Here is a 19389-nt window from a genome sequence, read left to right on the forward strand (position 1 = left end):
AAGAATAGTTTGTGATATTACGCTTCATAAAAATATTGGAATCTCATACAACGGAAATTAATTTAGTTTGCGTTGGAGCATGGTTTATGACGTAATATGTATACAAAATACCTATTATTTCGCGTTGATTGGCTTGGGGTGCAGTTTATTAAAATTAAAAATAACTCATTTCATGAGTATTGCATTTTATAACGAGCACACATGCTAGTAAAGAAATGCGGTTTTTATAGGCACCAGTTTACAAAGAATATTGTAATGCTAAAACATAGAACATTTAAATTTATCAAATAAATAATAATTATGATATTGTTTTTGCTATTTGTTTATTCTTAAAACCCCCCGATTTGTATCGGTGTCGTGTGTGAAGGTGTATAGGTCGTCACGTGCCAAGTCTCTGGACTCTAATTCGTCAGGATAATTGTCACGTGGTGTAATAAGTATGTGTGACAATGGAAACTGCACGCTTCTAAAAAAATTAAAAAAATTTGATTGTACTTTTTTTTAAAAGCGTTCTACATTTTACTATTGAAAAGTTTGGAGTTTAAATATTAGCTAGAATCATAATTAGTCTATTAAGTTTTACTTTACCTTCTTTGTTTTAATAATCGAACATTAAAAAGTGCGCTTATAACAAACAGAATTCCAAATAATACTGATGTTGTAACAGCTAAGTGATGTTGTCCGCAGGTAGAAGTTTTTTCTACACAATGTTTTTGTTAAAAAATATTCAAAGTGACATTTAAACTCCCTGACAAGTTCTAAGTGTTGGTTACCAGACTTTATTTTATTTTTACCTGGTAAATTGTTTGTAAACTCAACTTCTTGGTGATAACAATCCACAAACGTATAAGAGAGTTGAATTCGAACATACCCGCTTGTTTTTTGGATAGTTGGCGGCCATGTCGTTGCTATTTTAACCGGACTGTCGCATAATTTCGTCAAATTTAAATTTCCGCATTGACGACGTGACATAGAGTAAAACGAACACCACGGGGCGCTGTTCACCCACGTTGACCGGGCTTCGTGTTTTATGCTAATTCCTGGGGAATCGTAATTAATTTTCAAAATTAAGTCCCTACTATTTTTTTCAGTTTTTGACCGAATTCATTTAAAAAAATTAATAAAGCTATTTTTAAGATATACATATACAGTTAATTTACCATCAGGCATAACTAAATCATTTTTTTCATCGCCGTAATAGCTTGTGTGATATATCTTGATAAGTAACATAGTGTCGTTGGTCGTTGGCGGGTTGAACGTCCAATTGCAAACGCTTGAGGTCGCATTAGATACGTCTCCCAATACATCACGGAATGTATAGTCACATGGCCTTTCCTCCGCTACAACTAAATAACAAGAACACAAAACCTGCTGTATAACACAATAGAAAGTACCACACATAATAACAATTGCCTATTTATTATATAAATTAAATTATGGACAGTTTTTCTGAAATAATTAAGTAATTTACCTTGCAAAATAAAAGACAGCAATATTAAATACCTCATTTTACTATTTAAAAATAACGTTCTAGATGTACACAAACTGCATAAACAAGTTGTTAATTTGTAGACCTTATGTCAGTTTACTTATTGCACCACATGTATTTTTTAGCTCACAGGTTTGTTTTTGATGTGACGTTATAGATTTGTTGTCATATTTTAGTGACTCATCATTTCCTGAAACTGGTATCAATTTTAAAAGGGGTTTTTGTTTTCCCTATTAATTATGGTGTAATTATATCACGCAGTGGCTTTATACCATTGTTTTTTTATGTAACAGGTTTTATTTTCATATTTTATTTTCAATCCCCAAGAGAATAGGTTTTTCCGGTATTTTTATCGGGTAAGCTATTGGGACGTGTTAAGCAATCCGGCTTAAGGACGAATAGCGTTGGTGTAGGGCGGCTTGAACCCTAAACATTTTGGCTTGTAGTCCGACGCCACACTACCGGACTATTCGAGCTTTATTTGAAATATTTTTTGACTTTAACGTAACTCTCTTGACCAGCTAGCGGTTTTAAAATTTTTTTTATTATCCCATTTGTTTCCTATCTCAGATCTAAATAAAAGCATAATTCATCCTTAAAATAACCACTGACTACTTTTTTTCTATACAAATTTCACCCACAAAAATTATTTACTTGTCCATAAGTGTCCAGACAATTTTAATGAACTTTGTTAATAGCACAGTTCTGAATAAACCCTTGGAAACAAAATAACCAACAGTGAAAAATAAATAGAGGCATAGTAAAAGTAAATTTGCAAACGAAATAAGCTGTAGCAGTTTGAAGTTTTTCGCAAATTTACAAAGCTAAAATAGGCATTTTTTGGCATCTCAAATTTTTGTGTTAGTAAAGTTATGAGGTAAATTTTGTTTTAATAATTTTGTGTATTTTGTGAAGTGTTAGAGCCTCGCTTTTTCTCTAGAAACGGGAAAGAAAAAAATTGTGGTATATAACCATTGTTATTTAACGTTAAAGAAACACTGATTAACAAACATTGCAAAATAAATATCGAACAAACCATAGTTCAAATTGCTAAACGGAAAAATATAACGTAATTAACCTTAAATAAATCATGCAAGATAATAATAGGTCGGACAATAGTATAGGTGACATAGCGTAGCAAATTTGTTTTTCAATTTTCAACTTTTGGGGAATTCGTTTTTGCTGCCAAACCCAGAATCGCTGCTCTGCAAGCAGTCTTCATTTTTTAGCATTGTCTTGCTTTCGTCAGAGTCCTCGTCTTTTTGTTTCTAAAAAAAACTTCTTTTTATTATCAGGGACGTGGAAATTAGGGGAATAAAAAAATAAAAAAAAGGAAAGGTGGAATTTAAAAAAATAAAATGCGGAAAATCTGTCGACTGTTTATTTGTATTAACGTAAATATTATTTAATAAATAAAACTTCACTTCCTATAAAAAGGGTTAGAGTACGCTGGGATTAATGAAAACTGTCTAGCTGTCGGTATTTGTTTTTTGATCAATTGAAAGTATTCATAAATACACAGTCAACGGAATTTCCGCGTTTTCCGCGTGTTATGATTTAAGATTCCGCTTCTTTTTTCTACCCTTTTCAGCAATTTATATTTTTTTATTTTAGGCAAACCTTGTTAACTGGGCTTCATTTTTTTCTAGCTCTTACTGTTTTAAGTTGTATGTTAATAAGATAATGTACCATAATATGTAGCTACTGAAATTCGCATATTACGTTGTTGTCGTCGAATAACGATGTTTTTTAAATCCTTATCATTCGACAACATATATTTTCAAAAGAAAACGAATTACGTCAACTGGGTTTGTCACGTATCTGACCCAATAACCCCAAAATAACCCGAGGTTGCGAATTGTCAAAAATATTTACTTACAACATTTGTATCAGCCTTACAAGATTCCATTAGCGGGATACTAACAGCAACAGCTTTCTTGTCGTTTTCCTGACTTTTTCTTTTCGTTTTTCGCCTTAAAATAAATTGACTTAGTATTATATAAACCACTTTCCAATCTTTCGCAACAATTACGTCATTTAATTATCACTTAAAAATTGTTTAAATAAAGAATGTTATATTTATGTCTTTAACAATCCTGTTAAAATAAGTTTACTAACCTTGAGCGCCTGCAGAAAAGCATCAAGCCTAACAGAACAATGAGAAAAGCTAGAACACCAATAATGACCGGAATAATAATTGACATACTTGACCCAGACTGACTGCCTTCGATTGTACTTGTTACTATTTCAGTCGTTCTGGTTCCTGAATAAAAAGATCCGGAAATTACCGATCTTTGTGTATTGGTTACATATAGCATATGCTTACTAATAGTTTCAAGTTATTGTGTAATGTACCTGGCGTAGTAGATGTCGATTTCATATCGTTAATATTGTCAAGGACTCTTCCCTTTGGCGTAAAGATTTTAGAATTTGTCTTTGGTTTAATATTTTTTTCGGTGACAAGATTTTGTTGTTCGTTAATTTTCGTGGAAGGTTTGTCAGTTGGTATGACTTCTTTGTTTGAAGAATAAATTACATCTTTTGTACTTTTGGCAAATGTCGCAAGGTCCTCCTTTTCATTTACTTCTGGTGTTTTATTGGTTAAAGTTTTTGACCGGTTAGTTAACGTTGTTGTTGTTGGCTTTTCAGTAGTAGTTGTTGTTTTTGGTTGTTTTGTAGTTGTTGCTGTTAATATTTTGGGTTGTATTGTAGATGTCGTTGTTTTAATCGTTTTATTGGTCATAATTTTTGGTGATTTAGTGGTTGATTTCGCCGTACTGCTGGTTGTTATCGTTAAAGGTTTTGTAGAGGGCAAGCTTGTAGTAGTTGGAGTTGATGACAACATTTTTGAAATATCATCTTTCTCATTTACTAAAGCTGTAGTCGTTTTATTATTCTCTTGGATATTCATGCTTTCATCGTTTTTTTGTTCAGGTTTTTTGGTAGAAAGATTTAAAAGGGTTGTTGTGGATAAGTTCAATGAGGTTTTTGGAGACGACGGTTCGGTTTTGATAGTAATATTGAACGTTGTTTGAGCCTTGGTAATAAGTTTTGGGCTTACTGGTCGAGTTGTAATTTTTAATGTACCGGTTGTACTGGTTGCTGTAGTTGTTAGCGCTTGGGTCGTTTTAATAATTGGACCATCTTCAGGGCAACTCTCCGTGCATTTTTCCCAGTCAATTCCCTCCCCTCGTGCCTCAAAATTAGAAACGATGGGACACCACGTGTAACTTTGAAAACCCGCTTGATAATGCAGACATGTCGAGTAGTTAATGTTGTTGTATTCAAAGGGAAAAATACATTTGTAGCCTCCCGTTGAACATTGTATTTCTAACAAAAAAAGCAACACATAAAATACCGATTACCCTACAAGAAACGTGTAAAACTAAAATGTAAGATTTTTGTAGTAGCCTATATATAACTTACCCTTTTTTGGTGGGCATTTATCAAGGCAGTAGTCAAAGTCCACGCCCTCCTTACTTACATTAACCTCTTTTTTAATTCCACACCAGGTACCAAACCAAATTGATGGAATACATTGCTCGTATTGTTTTCCTTGGTATGTAAACGGAAATACACATTTGAAATTTTTTTTGGTGCACGTTTCTATAAAAAAAGGATAACGCCAAATTTAATATTTTCGATTACATTTCCGACACAGAATTGTTATATTATACCAAATAAAAATATGCTGCAAAAAGGGCCCTTTAAGTGATATAACCTAAAGTAAACCCTTTTATTTTTGTGGCGGGTAAATCAGACCATTCTTATCTTAAATTATTCATCGCGACTGTATGGGAATTTTTCGCCGAAAAATTACGTCATTTAGGCCGCAAAATAAATACAAGGAAACGTAATATAATAGGAGTTTAAGTTCAAAAGAATGCTGTATAATAAATAGTTGAACTAGCACAGTAGCTTCTAAATTCTTACCTTGTGATTCTGCTTTAATTTGAAGTGAGGCCAAAACGATGCACAGTAATGTCCACTTTAAATACAACCCTACCATTACGAACGTACAATCGACTGAATACCAAATTTAAAAACACACTTATTAGATTAAGGGGTTAAATTAAATTTCTACGCAGCATGTTAAGTTACTAGTTACTGTAAATGATATTTAAAATAATAAATTATTGCATAGACAATTGTTTCCTTTTTTAATTCATAAAACTCCTGTGACACAATAAAACTAACTTAACTGATAGATCGTCCTATAGTAACCTTGCTACGCGTTACTGCGTAGTGGAATATATTCTGTGTCTATATAATAGTGTAAAATTAAAAACAAATATGCTTATGTATATATAATTGTCTATACTTTTAACTTTAATTCATGAACTTATAAAGCATGTGGAAACAGCTAAGTTACTTTCTTACATAAGCTTTGCTTTGACATTCCATATTAACAGCTAATAGGAATACAACATATTTACAAGCCAGCTTATCCAATGACGAGTGTTGTTCTTTCACAAATGTTTAATCAATGTTATTGAAAGTTGGTTTTAACGGGGAACTTAATCTGTGGCAACCGTTTAACTGTAAATCTATCTTTCTTCGACCAAAGGGCATACACTTCTTTGCTTTACCTACTGACTACTATAAAACAATATATTTTCTCCCAACACATTTTACATATTTGTCTATAAAAACAACAGCCTAATTAAAATAACTTCTTTACTATCAAGACTCTTTATATTATTATTTATTTTTTACGTGTACATTTTTTCGACTTTAGTTTTGGAAACTGCCTATTTCGTCGTTTAAAATTGTCTTTACTCTATACTTTGTATTCGCTTGTCGTTGCCGGCATATGTCACGTTGTTCACTCTACCGTGACACGAGGGTTATTATAGGTCATTGTATTCTGGCCTAAAACAGTTGACCTAAACGACTGGCCTAATATAATATTATAGGCAACCTTATAAAAAAAACTTTCTTTTTTGTTTATTTATTCTTGTATTCTTCAACAGCGCTAGTTAACCTTAATTTAAATATTACAACGTAAACGCGCCAATGCTAGTAAGGCGTACAATGTCACACCCTTAAATTGTTAGAGCGTTTTTCAACTGGCCTAATATACTATAATAGGCAATCTTATATAAAACACTTTTTTTTTTGTTTATTTATTCTTGTACTCTATAACAGCGCTAGTTTACCTCTCATTTAAATATTATAACGTAAACGCGCCAATGCTAGTAAGGCGTACAATGTCACACCCTTAAATTGTGAGAGTGTTTTTCAAAAACAAAATATAATTAAGTTTTTATTCTGGAGGGAATTGCAAAGCCGGACGAAATATAATCCCTTATTATGTAAGGCAGCGTCAATTTACTTTAAAATAAAATGTTAAAAAATTTAATCGATTAATAGTATAACAATGCGTTAAGATAAACATTTTTTACTGACTCTACAAGACATTATTGACTTATTATCGTTTGTGATTTTTTTTGACTAGGTCTGTTTTTATAACGTAAGAAATAATTATGTAGGCAGTAGGCGTCGTGTTTATAATCTTAAAAATTGTTACATCATTTTTTTTTAATTTTGTTTCTCTCGTATTTATTTAAACCAAACATGTATCTTATTTTATTAAACTAAACACAGAAGCAACATTTAAAAAAATGAAACTATTAAACTATATCCTATTCGCTCAGTAATAATAGTTCAAAAATCGCCTTTTATTTGCCAATCAGTGGGTCAGGCGAGTTTTTTCTTGGGAGCAAGAGGTTGCTCTACATCTTCAACTTCGCTGGTCTAAATTTATTTAAAACATTCATTTATTTTAAAATTTAAATTTATTAAGTTAATTATGGTTTTTAATAAAAAAATAATTTTAGATTTTTTGGTGAATATTTATAAAACATAACAATCTGTTTACACTGTGAGTTGATTCTTGATTCTTAAGTTCACTGTGATAAAGTATTCTTTCCCTGGGGAGTCTAAATGTATAAGTTTAGTTTTTCATAAACTAAAATTTAAAATGGTATGTTAACCAAAAAAACTGTAAAAGGATGAGAATTTAAATAACCCACCTATGTGTATTCATATGACGTATTCTATAAAATAGCAAAACACCAGCAAGAATTAATAATAATCCAATAACAGATATTACAACAAATAGCAAGTTTTGTTTGTTGGAATTTGTGGAAGACTGTTTTTCTTCAAAAGTGGTTTTTGTTTGTGTTTCAATCTTGGTTGTTATTGGTATATTCCTTGTATTCATAGTCATGGTTAAAATATTTGTTGTTGTGGTTGTAGGTAAAGGAACTTTGATTGTTGTGCTTTCTGGAACTTTTGATGTCTTTGTTGATACCTTTGTTGCTGTTGCAACTTTTCTAGTTTTTGTTGAAATCTTTTGTCTTGTTTTTGTAGTTGTTGTTGGAATTTTTTGTGTTGTGGTCATAGTTGTTGTTGGCATTTTTTGTGTTGTAGTTGTAGGTGTTGGTGTCTTGATGGTCGTTTCAGTTGTTGAAATATTTTTTGTATTAGTTTTTGGTAGTCTGGTTTCTGTTTCAACTGTTGCTATTGTGGGAATAGTTGTTGATACCAGGGTTGTTGTTGCATCTTGTGTTAGGGGGGTTATTGTAGTTGGGATATTTTGTGGAGTTGTGGTGGTTGGTTGAAATTTTGTTGTTGAAACTGTTGTTGTTGGAACTTTTGTTGTTGAAGTATATTTTGCTGTGGTTGTTGCAGTAACCGTTTGTGATGTTGTTGTTTGTGTTGTTTGTGTGGTAGTTAGTGGAAGTTTTTTTGTCGTTGGTGTTGTTGCTGAAATTTTTGTTGTGATTGTTGTAGGTACCTCACTTAAAGTTGTAACTTTTGATATTGTAGTTGTACTTAAAGTAGATTCTGCAGAGCTTTCTATTTCATTATTTAAATTTGCTGCTGTAGAATTGAACATTGCAGGCAGTGACATTGTGGTAAAAATGCTGTAGCTAATAATTGATAAAATAAAAGTATAACGCAGCATGGTTGTATTTAGAATATTAATCCTATTTTATCTAAATAAAAATTTTGAGATTCTCTAGCTTAGAAATTTAAAATTTATTTTTATTGCCTTCCTCATTCAACGATCTTTTTTTTTATAAATGTTTGGTTATTGTTTTTATAAAAATATTTACTGGTCTGCTTAAAATAATATTTTAAATAAGCCTTTCTAAAACTGCATGCACATGGTGCATTATAAAGGAAATAATAGTTTACTTGACTTTTAAGCGTTTCAAATTACTTCTCTTTTCATTCATTTTGGAAAAAGGGTTTAAACTATCACTGGAAGCAAAAAAAACAAATATGTAGACCATATTAGAATATTGTTTTTTAATCTTTGTAATTTTTAATCTTTGTGTTGGTTTAAAGTATTGTTTTAAAAAATACAATAACAAATATTTAACTAATACTTCTAAGAAATAATCAACTAATACTTTTTTTATTTTATAATTTAGTTTTTTTTATTTTATAATGTATAATAAAATTTGTTGCTTCCTATTTGAGCCTTTAGTGGGTACAAAATTTATTCTTCTATGATTTTCTAATTTTTAAAGGATCAAAGAAATGAAATTGAAGGCCACCAAGCTGATTATCAAGCTCTCGCTTCACATCTTGAAGATCTACGAACAATGTGTGATCCCAAAGAAAGAAAGACTCTTATATCAAGGTAATTACATAGAAAACATTTTATTTTTACATTATAATTTGTCGGGTGAACTTTAACATTATGTCTGTTATTAGATATACTGAATGCACAAAATACTTGGGTCGAATTTGTGAGGTGGTTTCATCACGAGAAGATGCTCTTGAGCGACTTCATGTGTTCTATTTAAGTGCCCAGACATTATCTGTCAAGTTGGAAAACTTAGAAAATAAAGTTAAAAACACAGTCACATCTGATGATGAGTTAGGAAGATGGCAAAATGAATCTAAAGAACTTAAGAAATTAATGCAAGAATGCACAAGGTAGATTGATTTATCAGTTTACTAAACATTCCAAATTAATTCATCTTTAATTGAGTTAGTATTGTACACATAATTTACATTTGTTAGCTAAGCCTATGTGTTTTTTTTTACTTTATATGAATTAAATTATTAGGTATTAAAAATATATTTAATTTTATTTCAGAAATTGTTCTGGTCTTGATTCAGTTTTGCAGCAGGCGCAACTAACCACCTTTGATAGCGCAATTCAACGTGTTCGCACTACTGTAAAAGGTTACTTGAACAGACTTCAGGGTAAATATGAAATGCTGCAAACTGAAATTTCCATTAAGCAGGATCATTTTGATGAAGTTGATGGCATTTGGCAAGGATTTTTGGATAGGTACATTATAGTAAATTTTCGTTTTGGTACAAAGCTTTTATTACCTCCACGCCATACAATTGACATTTCAATTCCTATACAAAATATTTACCTTAATTTAAGAATGTTATAAAAATATTTTTTTATAAACTTACATTAAATAATGGTTTCAGAAAAGAAAAACTGCTAAAAGCAGTTGAAGATTTGGAGGAAAGAGCTGAAGTAGATATTGTGTTAGAAACATTAACTCAAGAAAATATTCAACCATTTTTGAAGACCTATGATCAATTAAAAGTAATCATTCATGTTACTCATTTGTATAAACTAATACCATTTTAAAGCAAAAATTTAACACAAATTTAAAAAATAATAATACAATGGTTTAATGTAAAATTAATGGGGAATTAAGAAAAACACCATGCTCTATATTGACTACAAATTAACAGACTTTTTACATTTAAATATAGGATGAATTAAACCTTAAGAAATATGAGCTGTCGGGTTTACAAAGTAAAGGAAAGCAATTAGCAGAAACAGACCCCTCACAGGAAACAATTGTAAAGGGTAATTTTCCACATTTTTATTATATTATATTTGTATAATTTATAAGACTTTTAAAACTTTACTTTAAAATTTTTTGTTCAATGAGTAAATTTGTTAAAAATCTAAAACTGTACTTTAAAATTTTCTGTTTAATGATTCAATTAAAACGAAATACGCTTTTATTTATTTAAGTACACTTGCTCCACCACACATGAGGTTGTGGGTTCAATCCCCACTGATCTCATGCTGTAGCGCCCTTGAGTAAGGCACTATAAACGGTATGAACTCCTGCTGAGAGGCACTTAATCAGCAGTATATTTATCGGGCAATTATAATCTATAATATTTCCAACTGCCACAGACAACTCGAGACTGGGTCGAAGTAACTGATGTTACTCTATGTTTAAGTCGCGCATTTGACTTTTCCACATCGAGGATAAAGATATATACAAAAAAAAGTCTAATTGTATCCAATTAGTTTAACAATTATATATATATAACAAATCATATTTTGGTTTCAGAACATCTTAAAATTGTTGAAATGACATGGGAAGACACAATGTCTTTAATTCATGAGAGATATGAACAGTTAGATAAATTATCTAATATGCTTAAAGAGTATGAGCGAGTGCTAGCCATAGTTGAACGCTCTCTTACTAGTGCTGAAAATTTATCATCGGAGACGGAGGCACCAAGGCATTTTAGTTCTGAAGAAGTTAAACGGCATTTAGCTAAACATGAAGTTTGTTCGTTTTTATTTACAAATTTGGTTTAAAAATTTAGTAGTAACAAAACATGCATTCATAGGGTTTAACTTACAAATTTTTCAAGCACTATGTTTTTTATGTTAAATTAAAGCTATAGTTGTAAATATTTTTGATTTTAGGCACTTAAAGTTGATCTTGAAGAAAAACAACCCTTGATGGATGACCTTACACGAAAAGGAAAACAAGTAGCAGCTGAGGCCAAAAAACAGTTAATTTCTGATGCTGCTTTATTACATGCTTATCTAGAAGAGTTAGTAGACAGGTACTTGTAAATTTTGTTTTTAATTTGTGCAATACAAAATGAATCTTTGTAAGGTTGATTTAAAAATATTTTTATCAAAAATTTTAAATGTTTTTAGATATCTTGATGTTGGTGATAAGGTAGAAGAATCTTTAGAGAACCTTAAAAGTCAGATGTCACTGTGGAAGGAGCTTGCTCTGGCTGATGAGGACATGGAAGAGTGGATGAACAATTCAATCAACGAACTTAATGCATCTGTATCTTCCCTTGAGGACAGTGTTGGATTGCAAGGAAGGCTTAAGGAAGTTCATGAAGAAATAGAAAAGTATGAGATTAATATAATATTAATATGGTTTAAAATTACAATTATTAAATTTTTGATCAATTTTTTTTTTAATTTTAAAAGTTTAAGCTTAATTTACATTTCCTTTTAAAATAAAGCATTTAAAAAAAAAATTACCATAAATAATGTTTTTATCTTGTGATTTTTAAAATAAATTTCAGGCATCAAATAACTTACAATGAATTACAACGCAAAGTTAATGAACTCCATGCTAGAAGAAGAAAAAGTTCAGTTGGTGAAATGGATGAATTAGCTCAAGTTAATGACAGCATGAAAGGAAAACTAGAACGTGCTACTGCTGTATATAAACAGGTTTACTTATGTTTCTAAGTAATGTTTTGTAGTTGTAGTAACTAGCGGTATGTAAATCATAAGGAAGTAACTTTGATTTAAGGAAGTATCAAATTACCAATTGCAGTAGTAATGGTAATGGGAAAAAAACAAGTAATAATTTCCTCTTCCACAATAGAAATAAAAATAGTGAAGCGAAAAAACACTAACATAGCAATATAAACAATTTGTAATATTTTACTTACAGGTCCATCACAAGTTAAATGACTTCACAACACAAAAGACAATGTTGGTAAACTATGTTGCTGAGTTGATGTCTTGGCTGGATCACAAACAAAGCAGTCTTGATTCAATGCAACAAAGTCCAAAGCCAGAACATTTAAAAAAATCTAGGGTAAAAATATATTTTTTAACACAGTTGGTTAAATGTTAAGCTATTTCATTTAATGTTTAAATACTCAGGATTAGGTAATTGCAACATTTAAACAAACTAAATTAATTATTGTTATTTGTATAGGAAATTCACTCTGAATTATTAGCTCAGCGTGATAATGTAGACAACACGAAAGAACACTTGAACAGTCTCTGTAGAAAATACCAAACTCCAGAACTTACTGATGTACAAGAAAGAGTTCACAATCTAACTGCAAAATATGATAAGACGCTTAAGCTGGGTGCCAAGGGTAATTTTTGCTAAAAAAAAAAGTGTTAAAGTTTTCAATTGCTGGAACCTTTTTTATATTAATTTGTATATATGGTACAAGACACTTATATATATATAGTTATATTCTAAATATATATGGTAGCTGAATTTTTTTTCTCAAACGATTTTATTTGTTATTAAGTTGAAAACATGTTGTTTTACTGGTTCTAATGCATTTTTCTAAATTTAGTGATGAATGACCTTGAAAACAATCTGGACAATGAATTCAACACCTCGGTAAAGGAATTTTATTCATGGTTTAGGCAAGCTAAGGAAACAATTGGATCATGCTCTGATAGCTCGGGTGACATTTACACGCTTGAAGAAAATTTGCAAGTCAGTGCATTATTACATTTAAAATGCATAAAAGTTATTGTTCAAATAACTGTCTTGTTTTTTAAATAAAATAATGTATTTTTACATTTTTTTGGTACATTTTTATTGATTGATTAATTTTTTTAGAAATTTAACAATTTTCTGAACAACATCGATGTTGGAGAAGAAAAAGTAAAAAAAGCAGAGGAAGCTGGAGTGAGATGTTGTGAAGCTGATCTTTCTCGAACAAGTGCTGACACAGTACAACAACAACTTCAGGGTATTAAAGATGATTGGAAAAATTTTAAGGAACAATTACAAGTATGTTGTTTTGTAAAAGGTTGTTCTTTCTTAAACACTTCATTAAAAAGGTTCGTTGTAGATTTGCTAAAGAGAGCGCGGATGTGTTTCTTTAACACCTAAGAATTTTGTTAGAACTTAATATTAATGTGAACAATCTTATATTTTTTTTAGGAATTGCAGTGCAACTTGGAAGCTTCACTATCTGTTTTGCGGTCGCTTGAAGATAACCGAAAAGAACTTGCTAAATCTTTAAAAAGTTTAGAAAAGACTCTGGAAACTGAAAGTGATATGTGCTCAGATTTGGTTGAAAAGCAAAAGCAATTAGAAGTTGTACAGGTATTTTAATATTTTCTGTCAGTTTATTTAAAATTTTTTATAGAATTTTTCATTGTTATACAATATCTTTTTTTATTATGAAAGGGAATAAACAAGGAGTTAGTAGGCAAGGGAAAGCAAGTTGAAACTTTGATGCAACAAGCTTATGATTTGGTAGAAGGAGATTCTTCTCAGGGTGCTAGTGCAAGAAAGGCACATCAGCTTATTTCTTTTTACCATGGCCTCTGTAAAAAAGCTAAGGTACATGTCATAATTATAAATATGTATAAAATGTATTAATAAATTTATATTTTATGAGTTGGAATGTAAAATTTTTATTATTAAAATTAAAATTTTAGTTTTCAAACATTTCTATGTAACTAAACATTTTTTTTGCAAAGTTAATATATTAAAGTTATATTTTAAAAGGAGCGACTACGGCAATGTGAACAAAGTACAAGTGATCATATTCAATATGAAGAAGCTTTGACTGCATTTTCTAATTGGATTGAACTTTCAAGTCATAAACTTGAAGGATGTGTTAAAGATATTTCCAATGCATTGGAACAAAATGAATTAGAAACCAGGTACTTCTTTATACATAAGTGTTTTTTTTGTAAATTTATTTAGGTTCCATGCTTTAACTTTAATAATTCTGTTTTTTTTTTGTATATATCTTTATCCTCGATGTGGGAAAGTCGAATGCGCGACTTAAACATAGAGTAACATTAGTTACTCCGACCCAGACTCAAGTTGCCTGTGGTAGTTTGAGATATTATAGATTATAATTGCCAAGTAATTATGCTGTTGATTAAGTGCTGGCTCAGCAGGAGTTCATACCGTTTATAGCGCCTTACTCAAGGACGCTGCAGCATGAAATCAGTGGAGATTGAACCCACGACGTCATGTGTGGTGTAGCAAGTGTTCTTACCACTACAGCACGCTGCTATTAATAGTTATTGGTAACAAAGGTTAATTTGTTTTGGATTTTTATGTACAGATTACATGATATTCAAGCTCTTACCTCATCTAAGCAAGATGGAGAAGTCAAACTCAATATCACATTGGGCAAAGGTGAAAGAGCTGCTGAAAACAGCACATCAACTGGAAAGAATCTAATCCAAGAGTAATTAGTCTTTTTTGATACATTTTTAACTTATCATAAAATTATTTTATTATTTTAAATGTTCTTAGTAATTTTAGTGTCACATTTTTTTAATTTGCGCGAGAATTTTTATGTAAAAGCAACAATTGTTATTTTTAATGTTTTAAAATAAAATTATATTTTTAGAATGCTACAGAAGATTAAATCCGACTATGAAAAACTAAGTAATAAATTGCTTAAATGTCGTGTCAACACAGAATCCAGGATTTCAGATCTTTCTTTTTATACTCAATCACTGAATGACATCACACTATGGCTTGATGAAAACGAAGCTGTATTTTCTCGACAACCAGTTTTGATGCTTGATTTAAAAGAGAAGGAGGCACAACTGGAAAAATACAAGTTGGTTTAATTGATAAAAAAATATATACAAATGTTAAGTTTGTCATTAGTTTAACATAAATTAAAGTTTTAAATAATGTTTAATTTGTGTTTTTTACAGGCTTATTGAAGAAGATGCTATATCACATGCAGATTCAATGGAAGTTTTGCAACAAAAGGCAACTAAACTTAACAAAGAACCAGAGTTTGAGGTAAAATTAGATTGTATAAATTAATTTGGGTTTGGTGACCATGCATACTTAAAAAAAGCATACTTAAAATCTTTATGTAAACATTAATACTTTTGAATCATTAAATTGATTTTGTCATTTTTTCCCGTCGCATTGTTGTAATATTAATTGTATATCATATTTATTATTTACTTTTATCAATGTGCGAAAAACCAAAATAAATAAATAAATAAATAAAATTTTGCCATGAAATTTTTTTTTTTTGTTTTATTTAAAAAAAATAAAAAAAATTTTAACCTTGCCTGTACAATTTCAGTCTTTGGAGCAAAGATATGACAAAGTGTGTCTTAGTGCAACTGAAAGGGTGGTTCATCTTGGTCGGTGTGTGGAAGAACATTCAAGTTACTTTGACGCTTCTCATGATTTTGTGGATTGGATTAACTCGGCCAAAGAGGAACTGGACAGGTGGTCGGATTTTGGTGCAACTGACAAAGAGGCTGTGCAGAAAAAACTACAAAAAGTTCAGGTCAGCTTTTATAAAGATTTTGTTTCATATGTAAGCATTGTAAAACACTAGAGCTAAAAGCATATTTGTAATTTAAAATAACTTAAATTGAGCAACATTTTTTAATTACAGAGTTTAAAGGCGACAAGAACTTACGGAAGACAAAAGCTTGATGTTGTTTTGGAATTGGGAGATCATGTTAGTGAAGATACAGCTAAAAGTGGCCAAGAAGTAATAAAAACTGAACTAGACAGGTAATTTTTTGCCAGTTACATTTTTTTAGTTTCCAAACAAATAAGGCAAAACTTAATTTCTAAAAGCTGGAGGTTTTCAATTATAAATAGTCTATTGGTTAAGCTATTTAATTTGTTGTTTATAATATTGTTAGTGTTTATACAGTTACCGTAAGTTATAGATTTTTTGGATTTTATTTGCCCATATTTTTAGCCTGAGAGAAGAATGGAGAATGTGGGATCGTAGTGTAATTGAGGCTGAGATTTCACTCGAATCGACTCTTTCACAAGTAACACGCTATGAAGAAAGTTTTGAAATTGAGAAGAATGCTTTAATTCAGGCACTCAAGAATTTTCAAGAAAAATTAAGCTCATTGGAGATTGATCAACTTTCTGAAGATTTTGATGTTTCTGATGCTGGAATTAATTTTCAACAACAAACAAATGCGACAACGCTGTTACAAAAGTGCCAGGTAAAAGCAACAACCTTTTTTACACATGTATAGGTTTAGGTATTTAACAAATAGTTTTTTGAGCAATGCAACTTTACAATTGTTACAAATAGTTTGTCCATATCTTGAAATTTTTTTTATTATTTTGATTTTAGACAATTGGTCAAACCCTAAATGAGATGCAAGAATTGGTGGATACTTTAAAAGCTCGGCTTAATACTTTATGTAGAACTTATCAAGGTGATGACATCAACAAATTGTCAAAGGAAGTCACATCATCACTACAAAGGTTTGAGCCTATATTTAAATATTATATCAGTGTATTTTAATAAATATTAGGACCATTTTTAAAAAAACATTTAAGCCTGAAATTTATTATTACATTTTGTTCTAGTTATGACAATTCCAAACTCAAGGTTGAGAAAATTCGATTAAATTGTGAAAGATGTTTGAACACAAGTTTTCAGTCTTCTGTCAGAGACTTTGATGCTTGGATTAAACTAAAGAAAGAAGCTGTGCACAAATATGGTGAGGTTTCTGGTGACAGAGAAGTGTCACAAGAAAGACTACAACACTTGCAGGTCAGTTTTTATTTCAATTCCTGTTTTTTTAATTCTACTTTAACAAATTGGCTTGTTACTTTAAAATTGTTAATTTGATCGGATACAATCTGATTTTTGAATTATTTTAATTATATGTTAAAAACTGTTACATTTTGTTTAAAAAAAATGTTTTAACGATTTTACCAATCCTGAAATATAATTTACAAAAAATATTTTAAACTGGATAATATTTTTAGGCATTGCTATCTGGCTTAGAGGAAGGTAAAACCAAACTTAAGTCGGTTGTAAGTACAAGTGAGTGTCTGCTATCTGTTCTTAGTTCCGAGTTATCTTCGACCGTAAGACAACAGGCCAAAAACTGCAGAGATGCATGGAAAAACTTCTTTGCATTAATACAGGTTTGATATTGTCATTTTTGATATTTTGTTAACAATGTTTTAATAATTTAACTTTCTATAAATTTTTTGGTATGCAGTTGACCCAAGCTCTTTTATAATATTTTTATTTAAAGTTTATTTTAAATTTTATTGTTTGTTACTTAGGATCGTGAACAGGCTCTTAGAAGTCATGTTGAACAGTTAAAAGACTTTGACATAAATGTAAACGAAATATCGAACTGGTTGCAAGAAGTGGAAGAAAAATTCGAAGCTGAATCTGGTTTAAAAGCTACAATTGGTCTTAAAAAATCGCAATACAACGCATTGCAAGTAAATTAAGTTCACAAAAAATGTTTATTTTACATTTTTTCTTACTATATATGTAAAACATTATCCATATGTAGGTAAAATTTTGTGTTTATGCAGATTAATTTATATTTTGTGCAAATAAGTTAATTTAATTTTTTTTAAGGCAATGGCTGAAGATATAGCTGACCATCAGTACAAATATGAGAGAATGAAGCGCAAGTCACAAAAGTTGGGAAGTTCACTGGAAATTTCAAGACTTAATCAACTTCTTACAAGATATCATATTGTTACTAAACAAGTCCAGGTAAGATCATATCTAGTTTATGATATTTTTGTTGTAACAGAAATTTATTATAGGAAATTAAGCCTTGACGGAAAAATTGTTTTTTATGTAATATTGGAAAAAATTATTCTTTTTGGAAAATTTAACCGGATTTTATATATTAAAAAAATCATAAAGGCAGTTAAATATTACTTGTTTAGGATGCTCTAAAACGTAGTGAGCAATATTTAAATGAACATCAAGCTTACCAACTCTCTGTCACTGAAGCACAAGAGTGGTTAAATGACTTTGGGCATCGCATGGAAAGTTACTCCAATTTAGCTGGTGGAAGGGTCATGCTTGAACAAAGACTTGGAAAACTTGAACAGCTGTTAGCTGGCAAACAGGATGGAGAAATTAAAATTAATGTCATGCTTGGTAAATTTTTTTGTAAGGCAGAAAGTATCAAATTTTTGACAAATCAATAAAAAGTTTTTTTGATATTATTAAAATTACTTTCCGTACAATGAACGTCTAATCAATTTATAATTACTTTTTTCTTTGTTTTTGTAAATTATATTTAATAAAATACTTTTTTAAAATGAAGTATAAATTTTTGCATTTAGGACGAGGTGAAAAAATTGTAAGATCAACTTCCGCTAAAGGAAGTCACGCAATTGAAACACAGTTACAAGCTGTTCAAGAACTTTGGGCAAAATATATGAGCCAATCAGAACTTTGGAAGTATGTAAAATTTAAAAATAATTTTTTTATTTACTCTTTATTCTACGAATAATTTTTTTTTTAAGTAATGGTAATGTTTTTAATAAATTAAAACTAATTTTTTTTCTAGGACAAAATTAGGTTTATGCATTTCTTTATGGGACGAATATGATGAAGCAGTTAAAAGTGCACAATCTTGGCTTGAACAAATTGAAAAGAGCATTAAAGCCGAAAAAGAAGCACAACTTAGCCAGGTATGTATTTAAAATTTGTTTTTGCAAAATTTAAAAAAGTATAGTGGCAGCAACTTGGATTAAAGTAGAATATAATTAACGTATCCTTAATATTTTAATTTATTTTAGATAACATCCAGCGAGTCAACATTCTCTGATTTGGAAAAATGTAGAGCCTTGTATCGGGAGGTCAAACAAAGAGCAGTTGTAATTGAAAAAGTTCAACAAACTGCCACAAGAGTAGCAGAAGCAACTGGGGATCCAGGCGGCACTAGAGTTGATACTGCTGAGTTAAGGGAATTGTATCAAGAAATGTTAAACTCAGCACAAGGTAAAATGTTGAATATGAAATATTCTAAAATATATAATAAAAAACATGTTTTTTAAATTATATTTGAAAAATTTTGCCTATTTAATACTAAACTGTTGGCATTGTTATATTCACTTTAA

At 30.2% G+C, this 19389-nt stretch overlaps 3 protein-coding genes across 9 annotated transcripts in view; 1 reads left to right on the top strand and 2 right to left on the bottom strand.

Annotated features, from left to right (window-relative positions):
* LOC145750185 (nesprin-1-like) overlaps positions 1-19389 on the top strand; it is a 94737-nt gene that overhangs the window by 31187 nt on the left and 44161 nt on the right. For all 7 annotated transcript variants that reach the window (XR_014283668.1, XM_082566150.1, XM_082566153.1 and 4 more), the window contains exons 39-69: positions 9034-9146; positions 9221-9445; positions 9609-9806; positions 9959-10079; positions 10253-10349; positions 10849-11069; positions 11214-11356; positions 11454-11660; positions 11840-11990; positions 12217-12363; positions 12487-12652; positions 12863-13008; positions 13135-13308; positions 13462-13626; positions 13711-13866; positions 14035-14192; positions 14606-14731; positions 14897-15112; positions 15213-15303; positions 15599-15808; positions 15920-16041; positions 16235-16493; positions 16628-16761; positions 16867-17053; positions 17272-17433; positions 17578-17742; positions 17885-18025; positions 18205-18421; positions 18610-18727; positions 18837-18960; positions 19069-19270. Coding sequence is in view for 6 of the 7 variants with exons in the window: in XM_082566150.1 (XP_082422276.1) it covers positions 9034-9146; positions 9221-9445; positions 9609-9806; positions 9959-10079; positions 10253-10349; positions 10849-11069; positions 11214-11356; positions 11454-11660; positions 11840-11990; positions 12217-12363; positions 12487-12652; positions 12863-13008; positions 13135-13308; positions 13462-13626; positions 13711-13866; positions 14035-14192; positions 14606-14731; positions 14897-15112; positions 15213-15303; positions 15599-15808; positions 15920-16041; positions 16235-16493; positions 16628-16761; positions 16867-17053; positions 17272-17433; positions 17578-17742; positions 17885-18025; positions 18205-18421; positions 18610-18727; positions 18837-18960; positions 19069-19270 (5062 nt within the window). In the remaining variant the exon portion in view is untranslated. The remainder of the gene's footprint in view (positions 1-9033; positions 9147-9220; positions 9446-9608; positions 9807-9958; positions 10080-10252; positions 10350-10848; positions 11070-11213; positions 11357-11453; positions 11661-11839; positions 11991-12216; positions 12364-12486; positions 12653-12862; positions 13009-13134; positions 13309-13461; positions 13627-13710; positions 13867-14034; positions 14193-14605; positions 14732-14896; positions 15113-15212; positions 15304-15598; positions 15809-15919; positions 16042-16234; positions 16494-16627; positions 16762-16866; positions 17054-17271; positions 17434-17577; positions 17743-17884; positions 18026-18204; positions 18422-18609; positions 18728-18836; positions 18961-19068; positions 19271-19389) is intronic.
* On the bottom strand, positions 77-1612 carry LOC145751173 (uncharacterized). The gene is made up of 5 exons (XM_082567273.1): positions 1472-1612; positions 1161-1346; positions 795-1040; positions 589-700; positions 77-466 (listed from the first exon to the last, which is right to left on the bottom strand). The coding sequence occupies exons 1-5, from the start codon at positions 1506-1508 to the stop codon at positions 316-318; spliced, it is 732 nt and encodes a 243-aa protein (XP_082423399.1). The 5' UTR covers positions 1509-1612; the 3' UTR covers positions 77-315.
* LOC145750357 (uncharacterized) lies at positions 2142-6028 on the bottom strand. The gene is made up of 6 exons (XM_082566375.1): positions 5423-6028; positions 4916-5095; positions 3845-4819; positions 3608-3752; positions 3369-3462; positions 2142-2757 (listed from the first exon to the last, which is right to left on the bottom strand). The coding sequence occupies exons 1-6, from the start codon at positions 5496-5498 to the stop codon at positions 2647-2649; spliced, it is 1581 nt and encodes a 526-aa protein (XP_082422501.1). The 5' UTR covers positions 5499-6028; the 3' UTR covers positions 2142-2646.

Source organism: Corella eumyota, chromosome 4, assembly GCF_963082875.1.
Source record: "Corella eumyota chromosome 4, kaCorEumy4.1, whole genome shotgun sequence".
Lineage (NCBI taxonomy): Eukaryota > Metazoa > Chordata > Ascidiacea > Phlebobranchia > Corellidae > Corella > Corella eumyota.

Excerpts from the sequence above, each read along its gene's own strand:
- LOC145750357 (XM_082566375.1), bottom strand. The coding sequence starts at position 5,498 with ATGGTAGGGTTGTATTTAAAGTGGACATTACTGTGCATCGTTTTGGCC. Across the intron at positions 4,820-4,915 it reads TAAATGCCCACCAAAAAAGG|AAATACAATGTTCAACGGGA; the intron begins GTAAGTTATATA and ends TTTTTTTGTTAG. Across the intron at positions 3,753-3,844 it reads ATCGACATCTACTACGCCAG|GAACCAGAACGACTGAAATA; the intron begins GTACATTACACA and ends CTTTTTATTCAG.
- LOC145751173 (XM_082567273.1), bottom strand. The coding sequence starts at position 1,508 with ATGAGGTATTTAATATTGCTGTCTTTTATTTTGCAAG. Across the intron at positions 1,041-1,160 it reads TGATTTAGTTATGCCTGATG|GAATTAGCATAAAACACGAA; the intron begins GTAAATTAACTG and ends ACGATTCCCCAG. Across the intron at positions 701-794 it reads GTTTACAAACAATTTACCAG|AAAAAACTTCTACCTGCGGA; the intron begins GTAAAAATAAAA and ends AACATTGTGTAG.